At 43.3% G+C, this 15,301-nt stretch overlaps 1 protein-coding gene across 1 annotated transcript in view; it reads left to right on the forward strand.

Moving 5' to 3' along the window:
• The window catches only part of LOC109869939 (TANK-binding kinase 1-binding protein 1), a 121,971-nt gene extending 107,916 nt beyond the window's left edge, over positions 1-14,055 (forward strand). Inside the window, exons 8-10 of the mRNA XM_020460262.2 lie at positions 4,434-4,549; positions 6,985-7,811; positions 8,205-14,055. Of these exons, the coding sequence (XP_020315851.1) occupies positions 4,434-4,549; positions 6,985-7,811; positions 8,205-8,333 (1,072 nt within the window). The 3' untranslated portion in view covers positions 8,334-14,055. The remainder of the gene's footprint in view (positions 1-4,433; positions 4,550-6,984; positions 7,812-8,204) is intronic.
• Positions 14,056-15,301: the final 1,246 nt, after the last annotated feature.

Consider the following 15,301-nt stretch of genomic DNA (forward strand, 5'->3'; position numbering starts at 1 on the left):
GCAGCTAGCTAGCTGTGAGATCCGGGTATGAATGTCCAGAGAGCAGTCGAAATCCAGGGACATGGAGAGAAAAATTGGTCCGGTATGTTCCGTTCCGAGCCGCGCTGCGCCGTACAGAACTGGCGATAGATTTTCGAGCTAAAGGATAGCTGATGACCACAAACCGTGGTTAGCTGAATACTAACGATTTGCCAGTAAAGGAGCTAACTAGCTTCTGAACTAGCTTCTGGATTAGCTTCTGGCTAGTTTCAGGCTAGCTTCTTGGAGTTTCTGGCTAGCTTCTTGGAGGATTACAGATCTGAGGTAAATAATACTTTTTTATAAATATACATTGGTGAGGCGGGTTGCAGGAGAGTGTTTTGAAGATGAGTTGATGGAAAATAAAAATAAAATGTATGTGAAAAAGTTGTAAATATATATATATACAGGACACGACAAGACGAGGACAAAAGACGTCTGAACTGCTATGCCACCTTGGATTAGTGTATGAAGAGACCCCTGGGAGAATATAGAAAATGTATCAGTGACGTGGTCCCCACGGTGAGGGTTCGCTGCTTCCCTCATCAAAAGCCCTGGATTAACACGGAGGTTGTAGCTGAACTAATGGACATGGTTACCACACACAGAGCTATCATAGACAACTCTGAGGCTACGGCCGAGGGCAGGAATACAGTACAAGATGTCCCGCTATGACCTCCGCAGAGTCATCAAACGAGCAGAAGGACAATATAGGAATAAGGTGGAATCATACTACACAGGCTCCAACGCCTGCTGCATGTGGCAGGGGCTACAGTCCATTACGGATTACAAAGAAAGGCCCAGCAGTGATCTGCCCAAAGATGCCTGTCTTCCAGGCGAACTCAATGCATTTTATGCACCCTTCGACAATAACAACACTGTACCGTGTGTGAGGGCCCGCACCGACCCAGAGAACTGGGTGATCTCCTTCTCCGAGGCCGACGTGAGAAAGGTCTGTCATCAGGTCAACACCCGCAAATCCACTGGGCCCAACGTTATTCCAAGGCGTGTTCTCACAGTGCAGAGCAGTTGGAAGGCATTTTCACTGTAATTGTCAATCTCTCCTTGTCCCAGTCTGTAATCCCCCCATGTTTTAAGATGACCACCATCATTCCTGTCCCCAAGAACTCTTAGGCTTCATGCCACAATGACTATCGCCCTGTAGCACTCACTTCTGTAATCATGAAGTGCTTTGAGAGGCTGGTTATGGCACGCATTAACTCCACCATCCCAGACCCACTCCAATTTGCATACCGGCACAACAGATCCATAGATGACGCAATCTCAATTGCTTTCCACACAGCCCTCACCCACCTAGATAAGAGGAATACCTATGTGAGAATGCTGTTCATTGACTACAGCTCATCTTTCAACAACACTGTCCCCTCTAAATCCGTTACTAAGCTTAGGAATCTGGGTCTGAATACCTCCCTCTGCAACTGGAGGCTGGAATTTCTGACGGGCCGACCCCATGTGGTGAGGGTAGGCAACATCCCCTCTGCCACGCTGACCCTCAACGCGCGGGCCCCACAGGGGTCCTATACTCCCTGTTCACCCACGACTGCATGGCCACGCACAACTCCAACATCATCATCAAGTTTGCTGATGACACAATGGTGGTAGGCCTGATCACCGGCAACAATGAGTCAGCCTACAGGGAGGAGGTCATTGACCTGGCAGTGTGGTGCCAGAACAACAACCTCTCCCTCAACGTCAGTAAGACAAAGGAGCTGATCATGGACTACTGGAAATGTGGAGGGGGGGGGGGGGGCATGCCCTCATCCACATCGACGGAGCTGCTGTGGAGCAGGTCGAGAGCTTCAAGTTCCTCGGTGGCCAAATCACTAAAGACTTAAAATGGTCCAAACACACGCTCACAGTACAGTCGTGAAGAGGGCGTAGCAGCGCCTCCTCCCCCTCAGGAGGTTGAAAAAGTTTTGCGTGGGCCCTCAAATCCTCTAAACATTCTACAGCTGTACAACTGAGAGTATCTTGACTCGCTGCATCACTGCCTGGTATGGAAATAGCACCGCCATCAATTGCATGGCGCTACAGAGGGTGATGCGGACAGCCCAGTACATCACTGGGGCCGAGCTCCCTGCCATCCACGACCTCTATATCAGGCAGTGTTGAAGGAAGGCCCGGAAAATCGTTAAAGACTCCATAGACTATTCTCTCTGCTTCCGTACGGCAAGCGGTACCAGTTCATCAAGTCTGGCCCCAACAGGCTCTTGAACAACTTCTATCCCCAAGCAATAAGACTGATGAATACTGTAGCTGACAAAATACTAAGGAGTGGTTTCCGTCTGGCCACTCTACCATAAAGGCCTGGTTGGTGCTGCAGAGATGGTAGTGCCTCTGGAAGGTTCTCCCATCTCCACAGAGGAACTCTGGAGCTCTGTCAGAGTGACCATCAGGTTCTTTGTCACCTCCTTGACCAAGGGCCTTTTCACCTGATTGCTCAGTTTGGGCGGGCGGCCAGCTCAAGGAAGAGTCTTGGTGGCTCCAAACTTCTTCCATTTAAGATTGATGGAAGCCACTGTGTTCTTGGGGACCTTAAATGATGCAGAAATGTTTTGGTACCTTTCCCCAGATCTGTGCCCCGACACAGTCCTGTCTCAGAGCTCTACTGACAATTCCTTTGACCTCATGGCTTGGTTTTTGCTCTGACATTCACTGTCAACTGTGGGACCTTATATAGACAGCTTTCCAAATCATGACAAATCTGAAATGACCACAGGTGGACTCCAATCAAGTTGTAAAAACATCTCAAGGATGAACAATGGAAACAGGATGCACCTGAGCTCAATTTCGAGTCTCATAACAAAGGGTCTGAATACTTATGTGAATGTTGTTGATTTTTTACCTTTATTTAACTAGACAATTCCGTTAAGAACAAATTCTTATTTACAATGACGGCCTAGGAACAGTGGGTTAACTGCCTTGTCAGCTCAGGGATTCGATCTAGCATCCTTTCGGTTACTGGCCCAATGCTCTAACCACCCGTTGCCCCTGTAAATCATTTGTTTCTATTTTTTTAATTATACATTTTCAAAAAATTCTCAAAACCTGTTTTCGCTTTGTCCTCATGGGGTATTGTGTTTAGACTGATAAGGAAAACCGTGTATTTAATAAATTTTTGAATAAGGCTGTAACGTAACAAAATGTGGAAAAGTGACGGGGGTCTGAATACTTTACGAATGCAGTGTAATATCCGCATACATTTATACTGACACACGCACACCCACTCACATACAAGCTGCTGCTACTCTGTTTATCTTATATCCTGTTGGCTAGTCACCTTACCCCTATACATACAGTATCTACCTACATCACGCCAGTATCCCTGCACATTTTAAATATGGAATTGGAACAGACCCTGTATATAGTATGCTTATTTACTTACTTATTGTGTTCTTCATATTTCTTCTTATTTCTTGTGTGTTTTTTTCTAGTACTACATTGTTATTGATTATTGCATTGTTGGGTTTTGAGTTTGCAAGAAAGGAATTTCACTGTACTTGTGCATGTGGCATTAAAACTTGAAACTTGAATGTCTTGTGGTGTATTAATCAATCAATCACATTTATGTATACAGCCCTTTTTATATCAGCAGATGTCACAAAGTGATACAGAAACCCAGCCTAAAACGCTAAAGAGAAGGAAATGCAGATGTCCTGTAGAAGCACAGTGGCTATATAAAACTCTCTAGAAAGGCTGGAACCTATGAAGAAACCTAGAGAGGACCAGGCTCTCTGAGGGTGGCCAGTCCTCTTCTGGCTGTGCCTGGTAAAAATTACAAGAGTCCATGGCCATTAAGGCCAGCTCATTCTTCAAGATGTTCAAACGTTCATAGATGACCTGCAGGGTCAAATAATAATCAGGGTGGTTATAGAGGGTCGAAACAGCAGGTCCGGGACAAGGTAGCACTTCCGGTGAACAGGTCAGGGTTCCATAGCACAGGCTAGAAAAGCTGAAACTAGAACAGCAGCACAACAAGGTAGCACGTCAGGTGAACAGGTCAGGATTCCATCGACTCAGGCAGAACAGCAGACACTGGAACAGCAGCATGACGAGGTGGACTGGGGATGGGGACAGCCAGGAGTCGTCAGGCCAGGTAGTCCTGAGGCATGGTCGTAGGGCTCAGGTCCTCCTGAAGGGGAGAGAGAGATGGGAAAATTAGAGGGAGCATACTTAAGATCAGATTACACCAGGACAGACTGACCCTAGCCCCCCAGCACATAGACTATTGGAGCATAGATACTGGAGACTAAGACAGGGGTCTGTCAGAGCTGTATGTTAGTTGATTAAATAGACCATTTTTAATTTAACACATTCATATTTCTAATGAAATCTAGAAGTGATGCAGTCAATCTCTCCAATTGATTGATTGACTCTGTTCTTTCCCCCTGCAGGGTGAATTTGGCGTTAGCCTACACAGAGCTAACTGAGGAGTTGGGACGTCTCCAAGCACTGAGCTCCAAACAAAAAGAGATCTTGAGGATGGTCTCTCAGGAGCAGCATAGCCCAGGTTAGTAACGTCCCTGGAAAATGATATATGGCCCACATTTAACAGGCTAGCCCAGGTTAGCAGCATCCTTATAGAAGTTTACATCTTAATAACATCAAAGAAAATATTTACAACATCAACAATCACTATACAACCTTGTCATGACATCACAAAAGGCGCTAAAATAACATTGTTGCAACCAGTTTTGTCCACTGGAAACAAGCAACACCTTTCTCTTCCTGTGTCATATCAACATACGTTTCTCTCAGCTATCTCTTTACCGCAAACCCCAATCCCAAAAGGTGTTGCTCCCTATCCCTAATGCATACTCTGAGTGTACAAAACACTCAGAGCATGCACCCGTTGCCTCAGAACAGCCTGAATTCGTCGGGGCATGGACTCGAAAGCATTCCACAGGGATGCTGGTCCATGTTGACCACAATGCTTCCCCCAGTTGTGTCAAGTTGGCTGGATGTCCTCTGGGTGGTGAACTATTCTTGATAAACACGGGAAACTGTTGAGTGTGAAAAACCCAACAGCGTTGCAGTTCTTGACATGCTCAAACCAGTGCACCTTGCACCTACTACCATACCCCCTTTCAAAGGCACTTAAATATTTTGTATTGCCCATTCACCCTCTGAATGGCACACATACACAATGTCTCAATTGTCTCAAGGCTTAGAAATCATTATTCTTTAACCTGTCTCCACCCCTTCATCTACACTGATTGAAGTGGATTTAACAACTGACATCAATAAGGGATCATAGCGTTCACCTGGATTCACCTGGTCAGTCTATGTCATGGTAAGAGCAGGTGTTCTTAATGTTTTGTAGACTATATTGTTATGCATTTTCTACTGAAATACGGGGTGGGAAATGAGTAAGCTTTACACGCACATCTTGAAATCAGCATTGTCATGCTCACCTTACAATACAAGACTTGCTTTATTGGTCCATTTGCACAGATATTCTTAATTTTGTGCTGTCACAGTACTCAACCTGACACAGAACACACACATCACAGGCTGGGAGCAGGACATTGGCTGCTGCAGAGCAACACCCCTGGAGAAATGAGGGGTAAAGCAAAACAGAGGTAGATAGTATATGGGACATACACTACCATTCAAAAGTTTGGGGTCACTTAGAAATGTCCTTGTTTTTGAAAGAAAATCACATTTTAAAATGACAGCAAATTGATCAGAAATACAGTGTAGACATTGTAAATGTAAATGACTATTGTAGCTGGAAACGGCTGATTTTTAATAGATTATCTACATAGGCGTACAGAGGCCCATTATCCACAACCGTCACTCCTGTGTTCCAATGGTACGTTGTGTTAGCTAGCTATCATTTTATTAGGCTGATTGATCATTAGAAAACCATTTTGCATTTATTTTAGCACAGCTGAAAACTGTTGTTCTGATTAAAGAAGCAATTTACACTGTATTTCTGATCAAATCGATGTTATTTTAATGGACAAAAAAAAAATGCTTTCAAAAAGTTACCCCAAAGTACAGTATATGGCTTTCAGCTCACTCCCTGCAGTTTTCCCCCCAGTCAGCTCAGGGATTTGAACCAGCAACCCTCCGGTTACTGGCCTGCCTCTCTAACTACATACTCAGCTCATACTCAGCCCTGTTTCAAGATAATAATAAAAAATAGAAGAATGAACTAGACTATATTGGGATATAAAGTAGGCCTGCAGCTATTTTTCTTTTACTCTCCTGGGGTTGCAGAGTTACAAATACAGTAACTCTGCAAAACAGAGAAATCCTCTTCCTTAAGTCTGTTTTCTCTGTATTTCAAGTCTCTGTGGATAGTTTGAGAGCACAGCAACCCCCCTCCTTTTTTAAATACTTTTTTTCACTCAACCACAGAACCATACGTTTCACCTTTGAGATGCTTCTGATTCACCAATGCAAGTCTTGTTTTTAGCTAGATGGCTGATAGTTATCTTATGATTACAGGAAGCACAACATAATGTACTGTAAAAATTGTCTACATCATCTTAGATCTGTGTCTTAGGTAAGCGGAAAATAAATCTATTCAAGGGTGTTTCTTTTTTGCATATCTTGTTGAGTGTGCCGCTTGTTTGCGAATTGAGTTATGTCTTTTGATCAGACAAACATTTGTCCTGCAAATCCAGAGCAACACAGCATGTCTGACACACAGTAGAGATAAGTACAGGAATGTTATTCAAGAAAATAGATATGAAAGATTATACACTTTTTCTTCATCATTATCAAAAATATATTACACTATCTGATATTGCTAGAGATTTTACCAGACCAAAACTCCTCCTGACCCTAGTTACTTCTCATATGTAATTATGAATAACAACAGGCTCTAGTCCTATTTTGGTGAGAATCTATCATTTTGATCTTCCAGAGACAGCCACAGGCAGTCTTGTCTCGTGTGCTGCTCTCTGACTCCCCGTGTCTCTCCTGTCTCCTCAGTCCAACGCCACTCCCACCCCCCTTCTCCCATCCCTCACCCACGCCACTCCCCCGTGCCCCAGCGACACTCCCCCATCCCCCAACGCCACTCCCCCGTCCCTCCTCAGCACCACTCCCCCATTGCCCAGTGCCGCTCCCCGGTGCTCCAGCTGCAGCATCTCTCCCCGGACATGCACCGCCGCTCGCCCCTGCTGGACGTCAACGATGGGCCTGCCTCCTACTCCTGCCGGCCAGCCAGCCACCACCTGAGGGCCAGCTTCCAGGGCCGACGGAGCTACTCCGAGGTGGCCGACCCCTCGGCCTACCAGCGGCCACCGCGCTTCAGCCTGGACCCCGTGTCCACACTGCCCAAGCCCCGGCCCTACAGGGACTCCGGCTACTCAAAGCAGCATCAGCAGCATGAGCATGGAGGCTCCCAGCATGGAGGGTCACCCCACAGAGGAGGCCAGCTCCGAGCTTCCCAGTCTGGGCTAGAGAGGGCAGGGAGTGAGGTGGGCCTCCACGAAAGTTCCTGCCACTCTCGAGAGCTGCCCTTCCCCCTGTCCGAGGTCTCTCCCAGGTCTCACCTGCACTTTGAGCCCTTGCCACCCCCCACGCCCGCCCCCCAGCTTCCGCAGTCCTCTGAAGACGAGGAAGAGTGGATCTGTCCGCACCCCATCAGCCCCCCACGGACGCTGGGCGTGCCCAACAATGTGTCAGCTCATGGGGTCATGAAGGGGCCAGCGTCCTGCTCGGCTTTCCCCATCCCATCCAGACCCAACACTCTGACCTGCCACCCACCAGGCTACCTGCACACAGAGCATGCCCAGTCCTGGCCCTCCATCAATGTGAGTCACACGCACACTCTATCCCAAATATACTGTATAATAATATCTTTATTATATCAAAACATTCTCTAAAATTGTCAAATGGGTCAGTTAGCTTGCTATTCCGATCAGTCAAAATCTCTCTTTGAAAATAAACTGCCCTTGACTTGCCAATGTCTTCCTGCACTGTGCTATTTCATGGGAAATGCTCTGTGTAACATGACATATGTTCTGATGCACCTCTACATATAAGCTTATTTTCTTCATGACCTAAATGGTCAAACTATTATCATTGATTGTTGCCATAGACCCACACTGCTTGTTGACCTGAATGTTTGTGTGTGTGTGTGTGTGTGTGTGTGTGTGTGTGTGTGTGTGTGTGTGTGTGTGTGTGTGTGTGTGTTTTCATTGCAGCTGTGGATGGAGACAGAAGAGAGTGACATGAGAAGCTGCCCTCTATGCCAGCTGATCTTTCCCATGGGTTACCCTGACGACGCCCTAATCAAGCACATCGACTCGCACCTGGAGAACAGCAAGATCTGATCGCCACGGCAACACTGCACCCTCTTTTTAGTTGCAACAATTCTTTACTTACATTGTGGAGTATTTTAGGTTTGGTTTTGTTTTATAGCTGGGTGCCTTTTGTTTGACAAGACAAGAGGGCTTATTGTGTGTTTAGTAGTCCATGTATGGGAAAAGGTTTAGGGAATGACAAGGATGGCTTCGAGGTTCATGACAGACAATGTCCTGAGGGTTCCAGGCCACTTGCAGTCCATTTGTTTTTATATCTTACACCTTACCACTACTACTTGCTGTAAAGTGGCCTGCTTTAGTTTGACTCTCTACCCATGTACAGTATAAGGCTTGTGAAATACAGACCAACTACAATTAATTCCTGGAATTATCTGGGGGGCCAGATGGATAAATTCAGTTTGTTTGTTCTTCAGGGCTTGACAATGTGCGGTCAGAGGTCAGAGTTATGAAGAGAGGATGGCAGTGTTGTGACTGATTGTATGTAGGGAAGAATTTGTCCTGCAGGGTGGGGCATGTAGTTGCTATGACAACCTTGCTGTGGTGAAACGCATAGGCAGATTATCTGTATTATCTTGCTGCCTGATCAGAAATCCATATAAATCTGAGCACATTAAGTTAACCTACACTATATAAGCCTATAGTCCCCCTATATTATTTATTTAACCCCCTAGAGTTGATGTCTGCGCCCCACGGACATTTAATTGGCATAATACAAAAATCCCCATATAAAAATCTATCAATTTTAGCTAGAGATCTGTTTTTGCATGGGATGTGTCTCAACGGCATCAGCCAATGCCACACGTTTGCATCTGAGGTGAAAGGTGACAGAGCTCGAGGAGTGGTCTTCTCACAAAATCGTCTGTAGCATCTGAACTATTTTGCTCTACGACCCCCACAAGCGTCTTGGGACTGGTCTGAAGTCGGTTCAGCCGATCTGCCGACTTCTGTCTGTAGCGTCCGAACAGTTTGGGATACACGCTAATATGACCCCTCTGTGGAAAGGTGAGACTCTCACGAACATGTCGGTTGAAGTTCTCCCTGTACCAGTTGGAAAAAAATGGAAGTACTGTATATCTGGAGACTGTTTAGTGCCAAAAATAAGGGGTTAAATACATGTTTAAAAAAATAAAAAAAAATGTTTCCTGATATTTTTCTTATATCTTTCAGATATAGGACAGACACTTTAGAACAAACTTCCTTTCTGTTGTTCCATGTAGTGAATATGTTATTCAATACGTTGGTATGGGCTAATAGCAGTAAGGCCAAACATTTTTTAGCACAAAATTATTTTGTAATATTTTTGGGGATACATCAAGGGGTTTGAAAGTTCAAAATCAAATAGCAAAAATACCCTTGGTATGACCTTCTTAAAACAATTACATATAGCTTAGTAGAACCCCACCCCACCTCCCCGGCTTAGACAGGGCTTGTAATGGGTTAAAGGGCCATTTCCACCACTTTTTAACCTAATTGTCATTATCTCCAGCACAATACCAGTGTCTACATATGTGAAAATGGTGCATTTCTATGCTTTGTAGAAATAAATATAACATTTAAAAGTTCTCCCAGATGACATCATCAAAAGTTCCAACATTTAAAAAGAAGTGACACAAACACTATGAGATGCACAGTGAAGTGAGGAGTTAGAAAATGCCCTCTTTTTTTATGCTACCCTGTGATGTCACAGTGAAGCATTGTTTGGACCTTTGCTCTTATCTTTTTAACCACATTTCATAGAAACACGCTGTTTTCACATATGCAGACACTGGTTTGGTGCTGGAGATAATGAATATGTATCATTTGTATCATTTGATATATAATGTATCATTTGATATATCTGTAAGTAATGAGGCAAAAAAAATCTGTAAAAAGAAATCTTTGTGCTGAACATGTCTTATGTTGGTGAAATTTCCCCCTCCTAAGCTTGCACAATACTGTATATAGCTAGTGGGACAGGAGTTTGTATATGGAAGAGGGAATGGAATATATTTGTATATGATAACAATGATTCAACTGGGAGTCTCTTTAGTCTTCCTGCAAACACATCTGATAAAGTCTGATAAAGTCTGAAGCTGGCACACTTTGCATTTTATATCTAATATATATACATGTCAAATATAACCCCAAAAAATCAGAGTGAGTGTTGTATGGAATAACACACATGGAATCATGTAGTATCCCAAAAAAAGAAGTGTTAAATAAATCAAAATATATTTTAGATTTTAGATTCTTCAAAGTAGCCACCCTTTGACTTGACAGCTTTGCACAGTCTTGGCATGGCTACTTTGAAGAATCTCAAATCTCAAATATATTTTGATTGGTATAACACTTTTTTGGTTACAACATGATTCCATATGTGTTATTTCATAGTTGTGATGTCTTCACTATTATTCTACAATGTAGAAAATAGTAAAAATAAAAACTCTTGAATGAGTAGGTGTGTCCAAACTTTTGAATGGTTCTGTATGTATGTGTATGGCTCTGGTTACTATATGTCCTAAAACCTAGTACAAAGAGGTGGGGAAATTAAATTCCAATCAAATCAGCTCTGAAAAAGATCTGATATTAAAAGATCTGATGTCATTGGTCAAAAGACCAATTAGTGGACAAAATATCAGAATTGGGCTGCCTGTGTAAATGCAGCTTCTGAGAATTTACTGATGTATATTCCTATGATTCTATGTAAAAACAAAATAACGACGCATTTTTAAATCCACACATTCCCGCCCACTTCCACACCTGGTAGTACAGTACATCTATATTCTAATTTGAAACTAACAACGATATCACAATATGTGATTGGGCAGTTAGATTAATAGTATTAATTACTTCCATGCCCACACAGACAACATTAGCTATCATTGACTGTGTACAGAATTCTATGTTAGATTGTATACCTTTTGATTACTTTGACTGAAGGAACAGTCACTACTCTTTTATAAGCACATTTTGATGTGCTACAGCCTGAATTCAAAATGTATTTTGAAAATCTATGACGAAGTGAAAACATGTTTTTAGAAATGTTTACAATTTTATTGAAAATGAAGAACAGAAATATCTCATTTACAAGTATTCACACCCTTTTGTTATGACACTCCAAATTGAGCTCAGCTGCATCCAATTTCCAATCGTCGCTACAACTTGATTGGAGTCCACCTGTGGCCAATTCATTGTTTTGGACATGATTTAGAATGAAACACAACTATGTATATAAGGTCCGACAGTTGACAGTGCAGGTCAATTTTTTTGTTGCTAGGGATGGCTCGAGTTTGAAGTGGAGCGAGTACAGGGCTTAGCATGACTCTCGAGAAGGCTAAAAATAGATTTTGGCTTGGAAAAGTTGAATATTTTCAGAAGGAGTCGGGTAATTAGTTAAGGGAGGAAGATTGCAGGGAAAGAGAGAGGAGGTTGAAAGACTGAGGGAGGCAGAGGATAGGTTTGAATCTGTTGAAGCTAGCAATAACAAGGGAGAGGGTATGTCGAGAAAGATTGGTGTCAAGATCAATTGGAGTGAGCCGGACGTCAGTTCGAGTTCTGGAGGTGTAATGGAAGGGGTAGAAGGTGTCGGGTGGAGCTCGGAGCCTGAGCTTTGCATTGATGGACATGGTTATGGCAAAGATACGTTTGGTCCAGTGCGAGTGAGATTTTTGAAGAGGGTGGAACCAGGGCTTTTTTGTTGATCAACTTGAGGAAAGACCTGTATCTTGCTTTGCGCTTAGGTAGTGTTGGGCAGTGTTGAAGGGAGTGATTCCTGGGGTAGCGTTAAGTATGGAGCTGGAGCAATTTAAGTTGAAGATTCCTGGTGTTTGTGACGCTCGCCGTTTTGTGTGACGCAGATCAAGAAGGACCTTGGGAGTTGACCAGGGATGGCAGGTGACCAAGAACCAAATGACCTCTGACAGAACTACAGAGTTCATTGGCTGAGATGGGAGAACCTGCCAGAAGGAACAGTCTCTACAGCACTTTACCAATCTGGGCTATATGGGAGAGTGGACAGACGGAAGCCACTCCTGAGAAAAAGGCACATGACCGCACACTTGGAGTTTGCAAAAAAGGCACATGAAAGACTCTGAGAGCATAAGGCAAAAGATTCTGTGGTCTGGTGAGACAGAAATGTAACTATTTGGCCTGAATGCATGAAGCTCATCACCCGTCTAACACCATCCCTACCATGAAGCAGGTGGTGGCAGCATCATGCTATGGAGATGCTTTTCAGTGGCAGAGACTGGTAAGGATAGAGGTGAATACAGGCAAATCCTTGATGAGCATCTGCTTCAGAGTTCTAACGACCTTAGACTTGGGGCGAAGATTTATGTTCCAATAGGACAATGACCCCAAGCATAATACAGCCAAAGCAACGCTGTAATGGCTTCAGGACAAGAATGTTCGTCCTTCAGTGGCCCCAGCCAAAGCCCAGTCTTGAATTCCATTGAAAATCTGTGGAAAGACTTCGCCACCGCTCCCCATCTAACTTAACAGAACTTGAGAAAATCTGCAAGGAAGAATGGGAGAAAATCCCCAAATCCAGATGTGTAAAGCTGACACAGACACACCCAAGAAGACTCAAAGCTGTAATCACCACCAAAGGTGTTTCTACAAAGTATTGACTCAGGGGTGTGAATACTTGTGTAAATTAGATTTCTGTATTTCATTCTTAATACATTTGAGAGAAGAAATTATTAACATGTTTTCACTTTGTCATTATGGGGTATTGTGTGTAGATGGGTGAGAGAGAAATAAATATTTAATCCGTTTTGAATTCAGGCTGCAACACAACAAAATGTATGAATACTTTCTGAAGGCTCTGTACAGTATGTCTACAGCATACACATGCTTATCTCTCTTGATGATGACTAAGTACCAACTAATCATATCATGCTCACAGATATGAATGGAGAGATGATACATACAGTAGACATGAATAGATAGATTATACTGTTCTAACGAACACATTCATGACCAAAATATGTTGACCAGCAGCTGTAGTACATAGCAAACATGCCTATCAGCTCACAATGTTAAGCAGTGAAATGTATATACAGTATGTTGTCATTTCAATGGCCACATATACACAGACACTTCTTTGGAATAGGAGTCCGACACTCAAGCCACTATTCACAAAGAGTTAACTCGGGAGATACAGTATGTAAAGATTTCCTCTTTCACTTTTCTTTTTCCTCAAATCCTCCATCAAGAATCAAATCAGATCGAGCACTGGCGTTGACAGTCTAAAAACAATCTTCAATCCCTCAGCCTGTGATTTCTAGCTTTGAGACTGATCTGATGATAACAGAAAACCCTCGTCTGGAAAGACTCCGGGGACAAAGCTTTGTGAATATGGCTCCCCTTTGGGGCCTCTCTGTGGCTCTGGGGACCACATGACGACTGACTGATAAGAACTCATCAGATCTGTCTAACAAGCTAAAGGGCCGCCAACGAGGAAGAATAATCATTATTTTGTGAGTACACTGCTGTCTTTCAAGAACTTTCAACAATGTGTGAAAAATTATAAGAACAAGAGATGCATAAGTAAGTATGTAAATATTCTGATGAATAAACTGTAACTTGCACTGAAATTACTCTTGGAATTGGTTGGTTTCACAGCAGCCTGGTAAAGCTTAGCAATGACTGGCCTGGATAACTGTTTATCTCTGAATATTCACCACAGTGGAGATAAAATATTAGAGATACAGAATAAATATGTAGAGATACACAATGAATGCTATTTAGTAGTCAAGATAGCATATATTGTGCATTCAAAAAATTGTATCTCCACTGTGATGAATATTCAGAGATGAACAGTTATCCAGGCCAGTCAGTGCTAAGCTTTACCAGGCTGCTGTAGTGTCTATTTCCCATATTTATATCTATCCCTCCCAGAGCCACTCCAAACTGCAGAGCGGAATCTGAGCACAAGAGGGAAGCAGACAGTCGGAATCACATTGGGAATTACAATCCACTCTCTTTACTGTCTATTTCGTAAACTATAGGCATGAACCCAATTGCGCTCTCTCTCTCGCACACACACACTTGTTTTTCTATCCTCCCTAAACCCTAACCCCTTAACCTAATTCTAACCCTAATTGGACCCTAAACCTAACCCCTAAGCCTAAAATAGCCTTTGTCCTCGTGGCGACGTGGGAAATGTCCCCACTAGGGAGAATTTTCCCTGTTTTACTATCCTTGTGGAGATTTTGGTGGGATTGTAGGTCCCCAACGAGGATAGAAGAACAAGATTACATGCACACACACAAGGTGTGGTGAATTGTGTGGGCTGTATTGCACTGTGCATGCAGCTGTCACAAGCAGTGGGTCATCAGCAGCTGTAATCAGACACATTCATTCGAGCCCAGTGCTGACTACATACTGTGAGAGAGAGAGCTGAGCTGACTGTGAAGACATGTTATTCACCCCACCCAAAACATACTGTTTCAGAAGTAATCAACTTTGAGGAGAGCTCTGCTGTTGTATCCCACTAAACAATTCGGATGATTCCTCTATGGTTATAGTAAGGTTGTGTGATAACTAGAATGCATTGATAGTGCAATGCATTTATAGTGGGTTTAGGGACCAGTGTCTTTTTCTATGCTAATTTGCCTGCCAATTTACAACTCTTAATCTGATGTGATTGTTTGTTCTTGGTGAATCTACGCAAAAAGCTTTGCTGGACCACATAGGCCTTACACTCCACCACAGCATATACCACTTTATATACAGACACCAAAAATATCTCAGCTCTTTTTTTTATGACTACCCGACATCTGTAGAGCAGCTCTCAAATGATCTCGACTAACCTGCACCCACGCACATTGACTCGGTACCAGTACCCCCTGTGTATAGCCTCGTTATTGTTATGTACATTCCTTGTGTTACTTTTTGATTGATTTGATTTTCTTTCGTTTATTTACTAAATATTTCATCAACGGTATTTCTTGAACTGCGTTGTTGGTTAAGGGCTTGTAAGTAAGCATTTCCCG

This window comes from Oncorhynchus kisutch, linkage group LG25 (genome assembly GCF_002021735.2).
Source record: "Oncorhynchus kisutch isolate 150728-3 linkage group LG25, Okis_V2, whole genome shotgun sequence".
Lineage (NCBI taxonomy): Eukaryota > Metazoa > Chordata > Actinopteri > Salmoniformes > Salmonidae > Oncorhynchus > Oncorhynchus kisutch.